An 18698-nucleotide genomic window follows, 5' to 3' on the forward strand; every position below is an offset into this window, starting at 1 on the left:
AGGTCTTCAGCAGACCAAATCTGGAGGAATGTCATCGAATCTCAAGCTACGGTACAGTTTTGTTTTGTTGTCCAGCTATACCTGGGTGGTTTGGGGACCCACTGCTGGATAGTATTTGCAGGAAGGACGGGGGAGCTGAAAGGAGGGGAAAGTGACTGGATTTAGTGGTGTAAATGTTGAACCAAGGTATTGAAAAATTATAGTTTGGGAAGAAAACCATTGGAGTCACAGGAATGGTCATGAAATAAAATGTCCAGGCACTGAAAACCTTGTACACATCTAAACACACTCAGGCACATCCCCAGATTGGTATGGTCTGCATCTCTCCGTATCTCCTGTAATTTGACATATACCACCTCTGGCACTTGTCTTGGTGTTCATGTCTTGGAGAAGCCTTGCAAATAAGAAAGGACATCACCTTCATCCTTTAAAGAAATACAGCAATCTGCAGGCCCCACAGAATCTAAGCTAGGTGTTTAATCAGGACTGCCTGAGTTACAGGTGTATGTGCGGATCAGCCGCTAATTAAATCACCAGCAAACTAAAGGAATTCAGACGACTCCGTTGCCAAAAGAAGAATTCCTTTTGAGCTCATCAGGAATGGTTTGTATATGGAAAACCCTGGAACAGAACAAAGAAACTGTTCTGGATGAGGAACGGAGTCTTGGCTCTCTCTCTTAGCATTTCCTGAACTGCCAGGCTAAGTGGAATCTCCTGCCAGGAAAATGTCCAGAAGTAAAAAAAAAGATGACAAGCTTTAGGTTTGTTTAAAGTATGTGCTTCGTTAAAGTGTCTGAGATTCTGGGTGTAAACGGTTAATCATCTGCTGCTCAGGGTTCCCATCCCACTCCAGTTCTGAACACAGCGCTGTGTTTTCCCTCTGGAGTGGCGCCAGTCTATGGACGTTGCTAATAAGGATGGACTTCAAAGGCCTTAGAGCTGGACTTCCACTCCAATGCTGAGCTGGGGTGAACCTCTGGAGTCAGCAGGACTGCCGTGAAGCTTGCTATCTCTCCAGGAGGGTTTTGGATCACTGGCCTTCATCCCAGCAGGATCACAAATGGAACAGGATGCCAGAGAGAAAGTGACCAAGACATGGAGCAACAACTCAAGTAGAGGAGGTTTTGAAAGGAAGGCTAGGTGTGTGAGATGCTGTTTTGCCTAGATGAGATTCCACACCTGAGTCCAACCAAACAGCTCACTGTGGGCGTGGGTTGAGAGTCAGCTTAGGGGGGCCAAAGGAATCTCTGAAAAGTCTCTTGCTTTTACACTTGTGCATTGCTTGCTGGTAGACTTTGCCTTTCCCCTTGTTAGACTGTCACTAGCACTGACCTCAGCATCCAAGTGTCTGATGCTGGCTCTGTCATCCAGGCTTTGGTACCTCACCACTTCATGCCTGCAGCCCAACCACTTTTAATATTCCTTAATGATTCAAGTGATGTTTGTACTTCCTACTTTCTGTGTTGCAATATGCCCTGGCTTGTACATGTTATAGCAAGTAGGTTGAAAGGTGTGTGTGTGTGTGTGTGTGTGTGTGTGTGTGTGTGTGTGAGAGAGAGAGAGAGAGAGAGAGCAGCCCTTTGTGAGATTTCTGTTTAAACCTGTACAGTTTCACAGGCTGTACAGTTTCACTGGGTAAGTAAGGCTTTGGGGACTTCCCTTGCCACCCCAAGACACACCTGTCTCAGCCAGGTCTCTTGCACCAGGTGTGTGTACCCAGCTAAGACTGAAATGAAGATGGAAGTCTTTGCAGGGTGTGTGCAGATATTACTGGTTTCTGTCCTATGTCCTAGGAAGGGAAATTCCAAGCATGATAGTCTCAGCGATGATTCAGGACCATGTTGTTATCCTGCCTTTAAATTTTTCCTCTGTGTTCCAAAGTGAGTCCTACCCCCAAGCCCTTGATGATCCTGGAGCTGTTTACATGCGTCCCCTTACACAAATGAGCTCTGTAAACACTGACTCTCTGGGCTGCATCCCAGTCCCACTGGCTTCTAAGTGGGGGGAAAAACAGAGGGATTTCTCCCTAGTGCCCTTCTGCTGACCTTGCCTGCCCGGGAGGAGAGCTAACTGAGGGAATGCTGACCTCACTCCCTAACAGCAGGATTTCCTGGGACATAGAGGGCTCCATTCTTCTGCGATCTGCCATATGAAATCTATAAGCTTTCACAGCAGATTATGGGGACAACTAATATTGGTTCCTTTTGGACTTCAGCTTGGGGTCAAGCAAACACACAAAGCCATCTTTATGCTCCCTGAAGTCCTGAAGACCTTCTACGTCAGCTGCTGGCAGAGGGGGTGGGGCAGCGAGGTGGGGCACAGTCTAGGAAGAGTGCTGGCTGCGGCAGGAAACCGGGCTGAAAGGAGATGTAAGGGCTTTGGTGGGAAATAAATGGCACAATGTTGTTGACGGAAAAAGATCTTGGCAGGACTGTTGTTGTGAGTGCTCTGTGGCTTAGAAAGGAATTTCCTACAGGCTCGACTAACCATTGAAAATGTCTCTACCTTCAGGAGTCCCCGGCATGCTGTAGAGCCTCGCTGGGGGAAATGTCAGCGTGGACCATGGGCGCCCAAGGTCTGGACAAGCGAGGAAGTTTCTTTAAGGTAAAAGGAAACTAACTGGATTTGGGATCTCAGCTCTGCTCCCTCTGCGTGGCAGCCTGAGGAGCTGCAGGCACCCGAAGCTGCAGGCTGGAGCTTAAAAGCCTGCTGGCTAGACCAGCTGGGGCCAGGGGAGCTTGCCTGTGAGCACGGTGGTGCACAGCGGGCTGGGGCTTTTGTGGTTTAATAGTTCCTCACTGGCTGGGGTTTGGGTCAGAGATGCCACACGGTGAGACCCTAGAGGGGCTCTGAAGTGGTGAGCTGTTCTGGCTTTTTAAGCTAGGGAATTTAAGGATGAAAGCTGGATTTTGATTTCCAGAAAATTAATGGTGTGAGACCAGTGTATTTGTCTGACCGAATCATTAAAGAGCAGAAGAAAAAGAAAAGCAAAACAAAACATTGATTCCAGGAACTCACTTTAGGCTGATCAAATGTTAGTTTCTCAAACACTCAAAGGTTTCTTATGGTCGTGTAAGGGGAAGACAAGATTAAAGCCATACAACTTGTCTGTTTCACGTGGGCATTGCTGGGGCTAAAGTAACTTTCTGGTTTAATGAGAGATTTTTTTTAAAGGTTATTTTATATGGAGTGCGTATGTTTAAGATTTGATGGCTATTTCTAATGTGAACTTTCAAATTAGTTTTCCTTTTGTGGCTTTTTGACCTGTTTATTCATAACCTCAAATAAATGCAAATTTACTTTGGAAAATCCTGAATCACACCTCACCCCCTGCCCTGGGGATTGGGGGGGGGGAGGGGAATAGACTAAAGGAAGTTAAATGTGCACATGAAGTATATTGCAGTCAGGTGTCCCAAACAATGGTCCTTGTCCCCAGAGGAGGCGCACCAAGGAAACCTTATTGCTTTATTACTGAGAGGGGAGAAAAAAGTGCCTGTGGTTAGTAAATCCAAAGCCCTTAAGTGTTCATAAGTATGTATGTGTATCTGTGTTTTCTATTTCCAAAAAGATTGAGACTGATCATATGTCAAAGGTTGACCCTAGAAAATCCATCAGAAACCTTGTTGATAGAGCAAGGTATTTATTGAGCTTATTGCTGAAACGAGGGCAAATAGTCTCATCAATGTCTAAGCAAGGGACCCCTGGGAGGTGCGTTGATAGGTTTTGGTTGCTGAGTCCCAAGTCCTTTAAGCTGAGTTCTCCAAAGCAGAGTGTAACTGGATTTTAGCGAAGCTTGGTAGTAAGTAACATCTCTGATTGGATTTTAGCGAAGCGTGGTAGGGAGTGTCTCAGAACTGGTAGACAGAGCTGAGTCTTGTTGAGTAAACCATTGACTAGCATGCTGCTCTCCCAAGTGAGCAAACTTTTGAGACTTCCTGCAGCAAACAGAAAGGCTATTTACTGACTCATAGCCTTAAGTCTATGGACAGGAAGATCCTGGAAGAATCAAGTAATGTTGACACAAATGACCTCTGTTCTCAGTGCAGGTAGTTAAGTTGTGTCTACATAACTAATCTCAATCCTCAGCAAGGTTACTCAGCTGTCATCAAACCTGTGTAAACGGGAGGGAGGAGCTTCATCCTCCGGTTTCTTGGGGGGACCAGGAGCTGAAGCCCGGAGCCCTTGATTGTATCTTATGCTGAGATATGCGTGCAAAAGCACCATCTCAAACACTGCTTTATCCCAAGGCATGGCCTAAATTAGCCTAAATATTGGTTAGTCCTTAATTACCACCTTAGGATGTACAGGGAACCCTGTGGAATCATAGCTTACATAGTAGTTAGACTTCAAAGTCAGGGCGAAAGAAAATAGAGTGTGGTCAGAACTGAGTTTGAAAATTTCTAAGGAAGATGCCCTGTTGGACTCAATGGACCTGGACCGTCCACCCTGACGTCAGTTTTGGTTAGTTGTTTGGGGGTTTTTTATTTGTTTGTTTGCTTTGTTGTTGTTTTTTTTTTTCCAATCCTGTTTTCATTTTCAGCTTTCAGTGAAGCAGCAGGCATAGGAATCGGCATGTAATGCTGTCTTAGGCCATGTGAAGGAGTCACCTGGGGAAAAGATGAAAGCTAGCTAAACCCTCTGTGAGTTCTGTTTCTTGACCTCTCATGGGTCAGAGCCCCCTTTGGAAAATTCTGGCAAAGGAGTCTGAACCATTTACTATTATCTATATGTTTGACAGAGCTTAAATTATATACTCAAAGTTAGATGGTCATGTCAATGATAGTCCCTTTTATGTAGTCTCCCCCCACCTTGTGTTGATGGACATTGTTGTTCAGTGGTCTGCACCAGCATTAGGCATGGAGCTATCTGCATGGATAAAGTAATGCCTTTTGAACACTTGTTAATAGCAAACTGGATCCAGTGGCCCATGTGACTTGCCCCTCAGGACATCGAGGACCATGGACTCTTTCCTCAGGCCTCATCTTATTTAGAATCATGTCTTTTAAGCACCTGTGATTCCACCAAGTCCTGACCCAGACCAGCTAGAGAAAACCCAAAAGCCACCCTGGCTTCATGGAACTTCTAGTCTGGTAGCAAAGAAAGATAACTACCAAATCAGCCCAGAACCACAGTATCAGCATGGAAGACAACAGGCCCTAGGATTCGGAGTAGATGGGGCCTCAGAGAATAGGCAGCCTAACCTGGGGCTCCAAAGAAATCGCTACTACACTTGACAGCTGAGATTGGAAGGTGGGTGTCGAGGTTTGGTCTTTTGCTATGTATTGTAATGTTAAATACTGGCTTCCAAAGGCCTGGTTGCCCCCAGGGACTAGAGAATCTGTACATATTCAAAGTAATGTTATGTGACCTTGCTCCTTAATTTAAAACTATTGGTTGAATAAAGATGCTGATAGCCTATAACTGGGCAGAAGAGAGGTAGGTGGAGTTTAGCGGCTTGGGGTCTGAGGAAGTGAAGGGGAGAAATTAGAGAGAAGAGAAGAAGGTGGGGAGAGAAAAAGACACAATGAGATAGGTGAGTCATGAAAACATGGCTGTGAGGGTTGACCAGTTGGAGTAAGAGTGGCCCAAGTAGAACAAGGCTAGTCATATCTCAGGATTATTGGTAGGGAAGTAGACAGAATAACATAAGAGTGTTGATATCATCTGCCCAGCTCTAGTACTTTAAAGGCTTATAAATATAAAGGTTATGTGTCATTTATCTGGGAACTGAATGATCAAAGGTGGGGTAGAAACCCCCAATTGAGAGTACATATTTACTACAACAGGTAGGAGTGGAGCTTAATTCAGAATGACACCTACGCAGTGGCAAAGCACTTCTTCTCAGACATCATAAAAGATGAGGAGTCTTGGCTCGTAACTGAACTTCACATTAGGCTTATCATCCTTCATGGTTATTAATGCTCTGTGGTTTTGTGCAGATCTCATTCATTGGAAGACATTCAGCAACCTTTTCTTCATCACGACTCTCCCTGCCCAGTGTATGCTCTAAAGCAGAGTTGCTAACCACCTTGGCAAGCTTTGATTTGTGGTTTCTTGGTTTCTCACGTGTCCTGGGTCAGGGAAGCAAGTTAGGTTAGAAGACATGGGGCACATGGAAAAGACCCAGATGGTCCAAGCATCCTGGAGTAACTGTGGATGCCCTTGGTCATGGTTCCTGTAGGGTCACATCCTGGAAGCCACATAAATCCTACCCTGGATACACATGTTTTCCAGTTGTTCACAGCATCGTGATTCATTTTCCTTAGCTACCTCTGTAAAAAAAAAAAAAATACTCTTTTCCTGCTCTATAAGGCTAGTATGCAAACATGGGGAGATGGAGGGAACCCTAAACAGGGTAATGTGCTATCTATAGCCAGGTGATAAATATGTACACTGACTGCAACCACATTTGAAGGGTGAATTGGATGAAAGAGTTTATATATGAAAGATATTACTCCAGGCTGAACATGCTCCAGGTTTAGCGATGTGCATGCTCAGTCATCATGAGCCTTCCTTTGTGAATCTCACAGCTTCCTCCAAGCTGCCTGTACAATTCAGGGACCCTGTGCTGACAGATCTTTCACAAGTCCCCAAAGTTTATTCCCTTCTTCCTCCCACTGCACCTACCATCTGCTGAGGACCTCTAACCTCAGAAGTCGGTTCAAGATACCCCATGACCAAATACTCAGCACAGAGGAGATTCATTTGCTCCACAGAGACAAAAGGCAGGGATAAGGGACAAAGACAGACGATACAGGAAGAGGGAGGAGAGAAGGAGAACCGTGGAAAGGGGAGAAAAGGGGCAAAGGAGAGGAGTAAGAGGTATATGTGCTGGGGGGGAAGGGAGGACAAATGACTGTCTCTGGATAGAGAGGAGACAGACATGGCCCATAGGAAAATGACAGTTTAAAAGGGGAAAACCCGCGTTAGGATGAGGTACTTAATTTTAATTGGGCATATTAATTAGGTGAGCTAAAGGGGGCTTTTGATTGCTGGACTTCAGTACTTTGGATAGCTGGGCCTTGGTTGTCAGCCTCAAGAGGAGGAAGTGGCCAAATAAGGGAATAGACCTTGGGGGCTCACTTCAGGAATATAATCTAATGGTTTTTAGCAAAGCAGAAGGAATGGGGAAGAAGGGACAAGGTCTGCCAAGGCTGTGTGTGCCAGGCCTGGGCTGGTTAGAGTCCCTTCATAGATGATACTCCCATCCAGCTACACTACTGCCAAACCTGGTCCATTGATCTAAGTGATCTACTTCAGATCCAGTCAGCAGGCTTCGTCTTCATATTCTAGGACTATCAGGCTCTAGCTGCCTTTCCCTCAAGTCTCTACCACCTGAGGCCAAACCTTTGTCTGCCAGCCTCCAAGGTTTGCCCTCTTACCACCTACCCCTCACCTCTGCCTCAGCTGTCCTTCCTGTTGGCAGAACTCACACAGGCTAAGTGAGCATCTGCCTTCACTTGTGCCTGAAATAAAATTGCAATAGAAATGATGGAAAAAGCTGGGTGCAGTGTCACACACTCATGATTCCAGGGATGGTGGCCAGCTAGCTTATCCTATTGAACAAGTTTCATGTGTGTGCACGCATGTGTGCACGCGCGCGCGCGCGCACACACACACACACACACACACACACACCATTGTACACATATGTAGAAATGGCATGTAGAAAGTCATAGCTGTGGTCCCAACATAGTTCCAGGATTTAAACTTCACTATACCACTTGGTTCCATCAGGGAAGTTTTTCCTATTCTTCTGTAGTGTGACTCGGGCCCTAGGTGGAAGTTCTTCACTCTCATAGTACAGAATGATGCCAGACAGTGCCTAGTCCATGCCACCCACATTTATAGGAATGCCTTTGTGCTTCTTTGACTGACCCACCCTTGCCTGCCTGGACTTGTGTGTAGAGTTCCCCTATCCTTCTTTGCCTGCCTGAGCCTAAGGGATGCGGTGAAGGTTGATCTTAATTAACCAGGAAGGAAAGGTGTTTGGATCACAGAGACCCTGTTCACTTTGCCTTACAAGTGCTTGAGCCTTTTGGACATCCATGAACCCATTGCAAACCAGCTGAGAACCTCTGGGAGCATAGCATACGGGTAGAGTTGCTTGAGATTCTGGGTTCATTCAAGGGCCTTAACCCAGCAGGGACAGCATGTCAGAGATCCTTCTGTGTGGTTGCTTTGCATGGTTTAGACAATCTGGTGTGTTGAGCTTGTCTGTTAGAATCTGGAAACCTGCAGTTAGTTACATATCAGAGAAACCACAGGAGAGCTCTCTGGCACGGTAAAGGAAGGGGGTGTTTGGCTTAATCTGGCTCTACTGACTGGGTGATGGTTCATTTCATTTCAACTGAATTCCCTTGGCTGTCAGTCTTTGCTGGACTCCTGAAGCGGTCTTCAGTCTTCATGGGCCCTGTCTACAGAGCAGAGCCTCAGTCATCCAGAACAGGATGAGTCTCACTGCAGCTTGGACAGCAGTGGTTCTCCTTGCATTTGAGTTCTCAGAATCACCTTTGTTTCACCTGCGTTTCACGTGCACAACCAAAGGTCAAGTCACTGTTGCAGAACAGTAGAAAGGTATGGCAGAGGAATGAAGAATGACAGCTAGAACCCTAAATCCTATTTTAACCAAATTCAATTTAGCAAAGAATCCTGTTGTGAACCTGTGGACAATTAAAAGCCATAGAGATGAGTGTGGCTGTCTCTCCTTCTTCCTTATTGTCCCCAAGAATGTGAGCATCGTCTGCCAATGGCCAGCTCACTCAGATGGTCTGTCAGCAAACGGCCCCAAATACTTTATGATGGCCACAGAGACGATTAGAAATGTAGTCAGGGTGGCAGGCAGAGTCACGGTTTATCTGTGATGTTGCAGAGCGCCGCTGCTTTGGCATTTGCCTGTGCCTTCTACCACTCATAAAGACATTTTTACCCACAGATAGTGACTGATAGACAGACAAGGGCTAGAGAAAGCCATTGTTCCCTGGAGACATATGTGCTACAGATGTAATTTAAGATTTTTCTAGCCGAGCGTGGTGGCACACACCTTTAATCCCAGCACTCGAGAGGCAGAGGCAGGCGGATTTCTGAGTTCGAGGCCAGCCTGGTCTACAGAGTTAGTTCCAGGACAGCCAGGGCTACACAAAGAAACCCTGTCTCAGAAAAAAAAAAAAAGATTTTTCTGTAGTCACATTAAAAAATGGTTGGTCTTTTATTGTTGTTGTTTTTTTCTTTAAAAAATAAAACACAAGTAAAGTTAATTTCAAAAGGCAAGATTTATTTATATCTTATGAAAGCAAAAGTTGTAAATAAGAATTTTACATTTCATCCTGTATTTTAAATTTGCAATAGTATATTTTAGCATGTGCAGCATGAACATGTGCCGAAATACGTTTTTTAAAGCCTCCTCGTGTTACACTTGAATGTGTCTCAGTTCATATCAGCTATATCTTGATGTTCAGCAGCCATATGTGGCTGGTAGCCACCACCCTGGACAGCAAAGAGTTAATGTGTATCTGGCATAAACCCTCCTTTTACAGGTGGGGAACCAGCCTACTACTGGATAAGGCAGAACATGGGAGTCCACCTGGCCTGACTCTGCTCTGAGGTCTATAACAATCCGTGTGAGAGAAAAGGCAGCTTAAGGGAGTGGGTCCCAAGAAATGGCTGCTACCCCCAGGAGTCTCATACTCAAGGATGATGCCAGCCAGAAGGGGAGATTTCACACAGTTCCGAGGGAGCTGGGACAGTGATGTTTCTGGGATAAGGAAGACCACACCTTGACCAGGACCATGTGGTCCTTACTCTTTGGTTAAGCATAAGCCTCGTGTCATGTCATTCATGGTCACTGGACCCCTTCATTCTTCCCTCTTCCCGATGTTCTTGACCTCAGTGAATGCATCTCCTTGCTTCGTTTTCTCTTTAACCATCCAATTGAGGACACTGGCTGAGCTCTTTAGGGTCTCCAGGACCCAAGCTTCGACCCCTGGGACCCTAGGACCCTGGGATCCTGGTGGAAGTATTTCCACATCACATGGTCCTGGCAGTCTGGCTGCTTTTGCAACTTTTCTGGATTGCCCGCCCAAGAAATACCATATAGAGAGGTCACCGGAGACAGTGGCCTTCTCTAGAGATGACACTAGTCTGCCTTTTAGGTGTATGGACAGGCCTCTTGCCAGTGATTTCAACACCTTTATATCCCAGGTCAGCCCCCCAGGACATGCCTTTCAAGGAGTGTCATGAGCTTATGAGATAGCAGGTGCTGTATTTGCTAAAAGCAACAGTACACAGGTCAAGTGGGTTTGTAGGTCAGTTTCCAGCAAACTGTAGCCAACAGTGTCTAAAGTTGAATGTTGCCTGCAGGTCTCCATGTTTGCTCCAGGGGACTCTAAACCTTGACCTGCCTAGTGACACATATCTAATCCTGGTAAAAGGGTCTCTTGAGTACACAAGTTCAAGAACAGCATGGGTAATATAGACCCAGTCTTTAAAAAAAAAAAAAAATCAATAACAAGGCTAAGAGGTATAGCGGCAGACATCTATGAGATCTAAGTTACTTGTGAGGGTGAGACAGGGAGACTGCTTGCGCCACAGATTCAGGACCAGGAGAAAAGGAAAGAGGTGAGAGACAGATGATCTAGGGTCCCTTTCTCCTGTGGAAGATGGAGTGAGTGATGTCACCTTCCCACCTGGGTTGGAAAATGAATCATTCCAGTGTGTGCTCTGAAGAGGTCCATCAATGCATGGCTATGGAAGCTGCGGTGTTACTGATGCTATCTGACACTCCACCATGAACACACGTCTATGCCTGGGGAGGAGGCCATTCAGTTATGTGCGTGGTGTGTGTCTTGGTTTCTCTTTCGTTTTAGACCCATGCTGCAGCTACCTGGATAATCTGGGATTGCTTGCCCTTCGCATTAGTTACATAGAGGCACTCCTAATGTTTGTGCTCTGTATTTCCAGATTCAGAGAGCTTATCTCAGAGTCTCAGAGAAGGTGCAGGTGACCGACTGCTGGGAGCTGGTTCAGTCCTAGCCAGAGTTTTGGCAGCCACAGCTTGCATGGAGAAGCTACTGGCCTCTAGTGGTCAGAGCCCAGAGGTGCCGCCAAACTTCCTACAGCACTCAGGACCATTCACCAGCCCTAAATTTTAGTAGTGCTGAGGTGGAGAGATCCTGATGCACACTGTAAATTAGGAGACAATCCTTGCCTGGGGTTTCTCTAGCTGGGTCTGCATCCGGCCTTTTAGAAACAAAGGGAAGGAAAGGAAGAAAGAATAGTCGTGGATTTATCACCCTCTAGCCGACTGCTTGTCCAGAGCAGAGATTGACCTACTGACCTTTTGTTGCATCGCGTGGCTAATCCCTGGCCTACAACACCAAGTTTTCAGTTCATTGGCTAAGTGGATGAAAAATGCGCAGTGTGTATGTGCAGAGGTTTACATACAAGATTTGGGTAGCCACATGGTATGGCATCAGCCCTCGTGATGGCAGGGTGAGTCCTGGACTTTAAGTGAACAGTACCCAGGATGTTCCATAACAGTTAGAGAAACCTGGGCTTGAGGGAGGGGAGGAAGTGCATGGCTCCCTGTGTGGTTGCTAGGAAACCTTCTTGGGGAGGTGAAAGGTAGAGTTTGAACTGTCTGGGAGCAAAGGACACAAAAGAGCCTTTCTAAACTCCTGGAGCAGCGTCTGAGGCTCTGCATAGAACCAGGAGTCAGGGCAACAGGGAAATGAAGGAAGGAGAAAGATGGGGCGGCTTTGCAGCTGGGTGAGATGTTGAGATTCCATTCTTAGTACAGTGGAGAACTGAGGAAGGCTACGGGGGTGGAGGACATAGTAATACCCAAGTGCTGTCTTTGTAGAAATCACCCCGAAAACTGAAGTATAGCTCAGTATCTTCCTGAATTTCTTCAGAAGACCCCATCCATTTGAAAGCAGCCTCTGGGCCTCTCCACACTTGGTTCTTGTGTGCCTGGCAGATGTTGCCAGCCTTCACTCCCATTTTCCATTAGATGTTCTTCACAGAGCAGATCACCCTGATCTGGAGAGCTTTCTTTCTGGGTTCCTTCTCTGCAGATTTAAAATCTGTTCCATAGAACTCATTTTTCCATTTGGAGTATAACAAAGGAGGAATATTGAAAACTCCCATCTTTTTTTTTTTTTTTTAAGATTGTCCCTGAGCTGGGGTGCATCCCAGAGCAGTGGTGAGACTCATTCGTGGACCGTCTGATTAGCATGTGTTGAGTCCGCCTCTTGAAAAGATGAGTGTCAGACTCACTATGTAGCTGAGAATGATGTTCACCTTCCAATCCTTCTGCCTCTTCCTCCTGAGAGCTGGGATGTCAGACATGTGCCACCCTATGGTGTTGAGGATCAAACCCAGGGCTTCCTGTGTAATAGCAAACATTCCATTACCTCAGCTCCATCCCCAGACAGTTAGCCAATACTTAAAATAATAATGGTAACTTCGTGAAGCACAGTGTGTGGTATGGAAGAGAAGCAACAGGAGAGAGAACAGTTTTTGACGACAGTCGACAAAATGCACCCCACAAAAATAAAGATCTGCCAATCGACTTCTATTTGTATATAGCTACACCTACTGGTTTTGAATTGCCGGGGTTTCCTCCAGATAGTTGCCCAACTGAATAGCATCACCTTCATTGCCTTCAAAGCCTGAAACATTTACCCTTGATGGAGAAAGTTCACCCGACATTGACATGGGGAGATGACTGCATGTTTCTGAATTCTCAAAGGCAATTCTTTTCTTGCTTTGCTTTGTTTGTTTGTTTGTTTGTTTGGGGGTTATTTTATTTTGCTTTTAGACAAGTTATCTCTAGCTAGCCAAGGCTGACTTCAATTCTGCTCTGGTTCCCTGAATCAAAGGTAGTGGTGTGTCACGTCACAAATGAACAAACACATGGGGCTAGGGATAGCTCAGCAGTTAGAAGAACTTGCTGCTCTCCCAGAGGACCTGGGTTCAATTCCCAACACCCACAAGGCAGGCTTGGAGCTGTCCTTAACCCCAGTTTCTAGGGATTTGATGCCCTCTCCTGGCCTTTATGGGCACCAGGCATTAAAGTGGTACACAGACATACTTGAAGGTAAAACAAGCACATTCTCTCTCTCTCTCTCTCTCTCTCACACACACACACACACACACACACACACACACACACACACACACACACACACACAAACCTGCCAGGGCTTCTGATCTGTCAAAGGACCAGAAAGTTAGGGTAGAGCTAGCTGTGGAGCCAGGGCGCTGAGGACAGGTCCCTTTTCTTCCTGAGCCACACTCCCTATAGGTTGTTTGAAATTGCTGAAGTGCGTTCACCAGAGGCCTGAAGCCCAGAAGCTTACAGGATCCAGATGACAACAGAAGCAAGCAAAGCCAACCCAGCCCAAAGGAGCTTGGTAGGAGCTGAGATGTGGCCTCAGAATGGAGGACGATAATGAATGAAGGGGCTATGGTGAATGAGACAGTACGAGTTCTATCTAAGGGAAGCCATATGTTCCTCCTCCAAATCCAAATTGTCAAAGTGAAGGCATAATGCATGTTCCAATAGCAAACTCCAGTTTCCCTGGGTCTTCTTGTGGGCTCCATAATCCATAAGAGCCCCAAAAATTAGTATATCGCTTCTGAGAAGATGAATAACAGATGGCGTGGAAAACTTTCTGTTGATGTTTGTGACACTTTGAGAGCTAAGGCCAAGGTCAAAAGGGGCATGCCAAGGGCTGGGAGTATTCCTCATCTGTGGACTTCAATCCACAGCAAGGCACTCAAGCAAACACAGGAAAAACCAAAAAGAGACCAGAGAGGCAGGTATGGGGCCTTTGGGGAGGGGAACATTGTTACCTTCTTGGCTCTTGGTGAGTTTAAGTTGAAGAACTAGTATGCTAGACGATCAAGGGACATCCGAGACACCCCCAGCCAGTGGCTTCCATGTTCATTGTTGCATGCCTGTCCAAGAAAAACAAGGAAACAAAGGTTTATTTATTTACAGTGGGTTTTTTTGTTGTTTTTTGGGGGGTTTTGTTTGTTTGGGTTTTTTGTTTGTTTGTTTTTGTTTTTGTTTTTGTTTTTGTTTTTGTTTTTTTCCCAAGACAGGGTTTCTCTGTGTAGCCTTGGCTGTCCTGGAACTCACTCTGTAGACCAGGCTGGCCTCGAACTCAGAAATCTGCCTGCCTCTGCTTCCCGAGTGCCTGCACACCAAAAGAGGGCGTCAGATCCCGATACAGATGGTTGTGAGCCACCATGTGGTTTACTGGGAATTGAACTCAGGACCTCTGGAAGAGCAATCAGTGCTCTCAACAGCTGAGCCATCTCTCCAGCCCCAACATCTTTTTTATTTAAATGTTAAATAGTCTTCATTAAGACACACAAGTCCCCACAGGCCACCCCAAAATGACCTCTGATGTATGACACTGGAGCTGCTGTGACTGACAGCTTCCTGGGGAAGGGCTGTTCCCAGGAACTGCACTAGGTTCTCAGCAGAGAGATAAACTTCCTGGCTTCTCAGGCTTCCAGACAAGCCCTCAGCCCTGGGGCAGAGCTTCTGGGTGTGTCTCTTATCACCAGAGAGGACAAGCCCAGGAAGTGCCCACCAGTCAGAGAGGCTATGTAGATGCAGGGAGTCTGAGCTGGAGAGGAAGAAGGTTTGTGTAGCCTCTGGAATCCCACATCAGCTTTTCCAAAGCCAGAACCCAGTGCTACTTCAGTGCCTCAGAGCCGCGTGTGGCCTGCTTCATGGGAAGGCCTCGGCCTGGCCCATGATTCCCGACTGCACTGTTACACCACGCACTCAGAGCCTCAGTTCCTTCAACTCTAAGGTGGGATTGTCAATGGTCTCTGCTCCACAGTGCTTGAGGGGACATGTGATTTGAGTGGGGTAGTGGATCGTGCCTTCTGTACACATAGCCTCACACTAAGGGCAGCTGTTGTCAGTTGAAGCTGGGTAACCTGGCTAGCCTCAAACTCTCAGACAATCTCTTGCCTCAGCCTCCTGAGTACCACACTGGTTACCGATGAGAGCAACAACGCCTGGCAATGGTTTACTATTTAGCAGAGAGTTTTTAGGACATGCCTAGCTTTAAATGACTTTTATCTCTGTTGCTTCAAGAAGTGTTTGATGATGATGATGACCACGACGACGATGATGATGATGATGATGACGACAACGATATTGTTCTTGAGACAGGGCCTTATTTGATGCAGGCTGGCTTTGAACTCACTGTATTTGAGGATGACCTTGAATTGATGACTTCCTGCTCCCACCTCAGGAGTGCTGAGATTACAGGCCTGAGCTGCCACACCTAGTGTATGTGGTACTGGGATGAATTCACAGCTTTGTGGTTGTTAGACAAGCACCCTAGAACTGAGCTACATCCTGAGCCCTCAAGCAGCGTCTGTTTTTTTGTTTGTTTGTTGGGTGTTGTTGTTGTTGAGATATTTTGATTTGATTTGATTTGTCTCTGAGATAAAGTCTGCCTCAAAAGCCCAAACTAGTTTTGAAATCACTGGGCAGCCCAGGATGGCCTCCCAACATCTAGTAACTTACTTGGAATGACAATGGAGTGCCACTTTGCCCGGCTCAAGATGTACTATGTAGCCTTCCTGTGTTTGTGACACAGAGTTCCTGAGATGTCCCTAAAGTCAGGACAGTGTAATCCTGTCTCCACCCATCACTTCTGCAGTACTGTGACATCAAGGCTGTGTGAGCGTCAACAGAGAAACACTGTGTCCTCGTCTATGTGGAGGATCTTCTCAAAAGATTTGAATAACAGGGAGAGGTGACTAACGCTAACCCTGGGGTAAATGTGTGCTCTGAGGAAAGGCTTATCCCCAGCAGGCAGCCTCATGACGGCCCAACTGCGGCAGGCAGCCCAGAGACATCTTTATTCACTTGTTTTCCAGTTCATCCTTCTAGTTGGAATTTTCAAGGCAGACTAGAGTGGTGGTAATCCCAGGAGTTGGAAGACTGCCTTCCACTCTGAAATTGTGACTGTGTGCTGCAGACCTACTGTTCTCGTTGGGAAAAGCTGACTCAGGGGACAAACGATGGTAATTGCTTACAGGGTACAGCACACCTACCCTTGGGGTCTCTGTGACCATCTACTGAGGGCAAGAAAGCCAGTACACCCCGCACCAGAGCAGTGTGGCTTTGGCTTACCAGTCTCCCATCTTGGATGTCCCCTGCCATGTTTCCCAAGCCTACATTCACCATGCCCTTTTCTGTTCTACCCCTAAGGTCAGGTCAAGTGCTTGGTGACCTCAAACTCAGAGGAGTGTGGGTTCCGCTGTCACTATTTAGACAGAACTAAACTTTAACTTTTTTAAAACTCTTTACTTTTGTGTGCATGGATGTGTGGAGACCGGAAGTTGGCATCCAGTGTCTTCTATTGCTTTTCAACATCAGTATCATTATCATCATCATCATCCTTATTTTGTTTTGTTTTGTTTTTTTTTTTCAAGACAGGATTTTCCTGTGAAGCCCTGGCTGTCCTGGAACTCTCATGCTGACCTCAAACTCACAGAGAGTCTCCCACTTCTGCCTCTCAAATGCTGGAATTAAATGCATGTACTACTCTACCTGGCTCAAGTTCATCTTATTTTATTATTTTATTTTTAAAGACAACGTCTCACTATGTAGTCTTGTCTGTCTTTGAACTCACTATGTAGCCCAGGCTAGCCCCAGATTCCTAGAGATCCTCCTGCCTCTGCCTCCAAAAGGCTGGGATTAAATGTGTGCAGCACCATGCCTGGCTCTACCTTGTTTTGAAATAGGGTCCTAATTGAACCAAATTAGCAGACCCGATGGCAGTGAACCCGACCTCTCACCTGTATCCATCCTCTTCTCTCCAGCTCCCATCACTGGGACTGCAGGTACACAGCTTCACACCAAGCTTATGGATGGATGGATGGATGGATGTTGGGCATCTGAGCTCATGGTCACTCAGCCAGCGCTTTACCCACTGAACCACCTTTCCCGTCCACTAAATGAAATTGTACTTCTTCTCAAGTGACATGAAAGTTAACAATATCCTATAATCGAAAGCCCTTCCTCCCTTTCTGGACTTATTGACAGCTAAATCCTCTGGGTGAGTTCAGTAAATACAGATGGTTTTGCTGGGTGTGGCAGTGCCACATAAAGTAGAGCCAGGCATGGTGGTGCATGCCTTTAGTACCAGTGCTTTCGAGGCAGAGGCAGGGGGATCTCTGGGAATCTAAGGCTAGCCTGGGCTACATAGTGAGTTCTAGGACAGCCAAGACTACATAGTAAGACATTGTCTTTTAAAAAAATGAATAAAGTAAATCTAAGCATTTGAGAGGTAGAGGCAGGAATATCAAGAGTTCAAGGCCATCCTCCATGATAACACAGTGAATTTGAGACCAGCTGTCACAAACAAAACAAAACAATTGCATATATATGTGTGTATTTGTATGTATGTGTCTATATATATCTTATGTGTGTATGTGAATATATATATATGTGAATGTATGTGTATTTGTGGTACATGTGTGCATGTGAATGAGTGTGTGTGTTACTGTATATGTGTGCTTGTGTATGAGTATGTGTGTTACTGTGTATGTGTGTGTATGTTTGTGTATATATGTGTATAAATGTGCATGTGTATATAATATGTGAATGTAAATGTGTACAGTGGTATATATGTTACATGTGCATATAAACATGGGATATACTCACACACACTCCTGTGTGCTGATGCTCCCGCACTCAGTGGCTGTCCCCACCAGTGGCTTGGGCTGACTTTGGCTGAGGTCTTGGGCCCACAAAATGCTGAATCTATTTCTCATACTAGCTTCCTTCATTTTTCCACCAAACTACCATTACCCGTTGCCCCTTTTACAGGTAAGCAAACAGAGGCATGAGCCAGTTACAGTCTTGCCCCAGGGGTCGCACAGGAACAAGAGCCAGAGAAGACTTCATACCATAGCTATGGGTCCAGATTTCATTAGGAAGCTAAAGGTTAGCCTTTCCTTGGAACAAGAAGTCCTGCCTGTGGCCACTGGCACTGGTCCCCATGCCCAGGAACTGCCAGTCTGAGCAGGAATGGGTGCGGCCCCCAGAGCAGCTGGCTACACTTCCGCTGCGCCAAGGGTACATTATTACAGATTTTGAGGGCAAGGAACAGAACTGACAGAACTTTCCAGAAAAGAGCTCTCCCAACAGGAATGTGCAAAGTGAGTTTTGGAGAGCCATTTGAAATCAAAGAAGGGATTGCCGGCAGCCTGGTGTCATTCCTGGGTGCACTGTTAGAAGTTTTCATTTCCTCAGAGGGGAGTGGTTTTTACTGATAGAGTTTTAGGTTTCGTAGAAGTTGCCATCGTAGCAGGAGGATTCCTGTAAAGCCATTCATTACCCTCGTTCCAGCTCCCTAATCACTTACACGTGTCCCCACTTGCTCTCTCACTGTCTCTCTTCCTAAGTCCACAAGACTGCATTGGTGCCAGTGTGCATGAGTGTGTGTGTGTGTGTGTGTGTGAGTGTGTGTGTGTGTGTGTGTGTGTGTGTGTGTGTGTGTGATTTCCTCTTTCTATAGGAGTTATATTCACAAGTAGCATATTTTCTGGGCCACTTGAGAGTATACTTGAAGAACCCCCTAAGTATGTACCTCTAAATCCTGAGAACATTGATATCTATTCACCTCTCTCTCTCTCTCTCTCTCTCTCTCTCT

At 46.1% G+C, this 18698-nt stretch overlaps 1 protein-coding gene across 4 annotated transcripts in view; it reads left to right on the forward strand.

Annotated features, from left to right (window-relative positions):
- Rin2 (Ras and Rab interactor 2) overlaps nt 1–18698 on the forward strand; it is a 206732-nt gene that overhangs the window by 101490 nt on the left and 86544 nt on the right. For 3 of the 4 annotated variants that reach the window (XM_029472237.1, XM_029472240.1, XM_029472239.1), the window contains one exon: nt 2512–2604. In XM_029472237.1, the coding sequence (XP_029328097.1) occupies nt 2548–2604 (57 nt within the window). In that variant the 5' untranslated portion in view covers nt 2512–2547. Of the gene's footprint in view, nt 1–2329; nt 2370–2511; nt 2605–18698 lie in introns of those variants that run through there. The other variant, XM_021154815.2, reaches the window with a different exon arrangement.

This window comes from Mus caroli, chromosome 2, assembly GCF_900094665.2.
Source record: "Mus caroli chromosome 2, CAROLI_EIJ_v1.1, whole genome shotgun sequence".
Classification (NCBI taxonomy): Eukaryota; Metazoa; Chordata; class Mammalia; order Rodentia; family Muridae; genus Mus; species Mus caroli.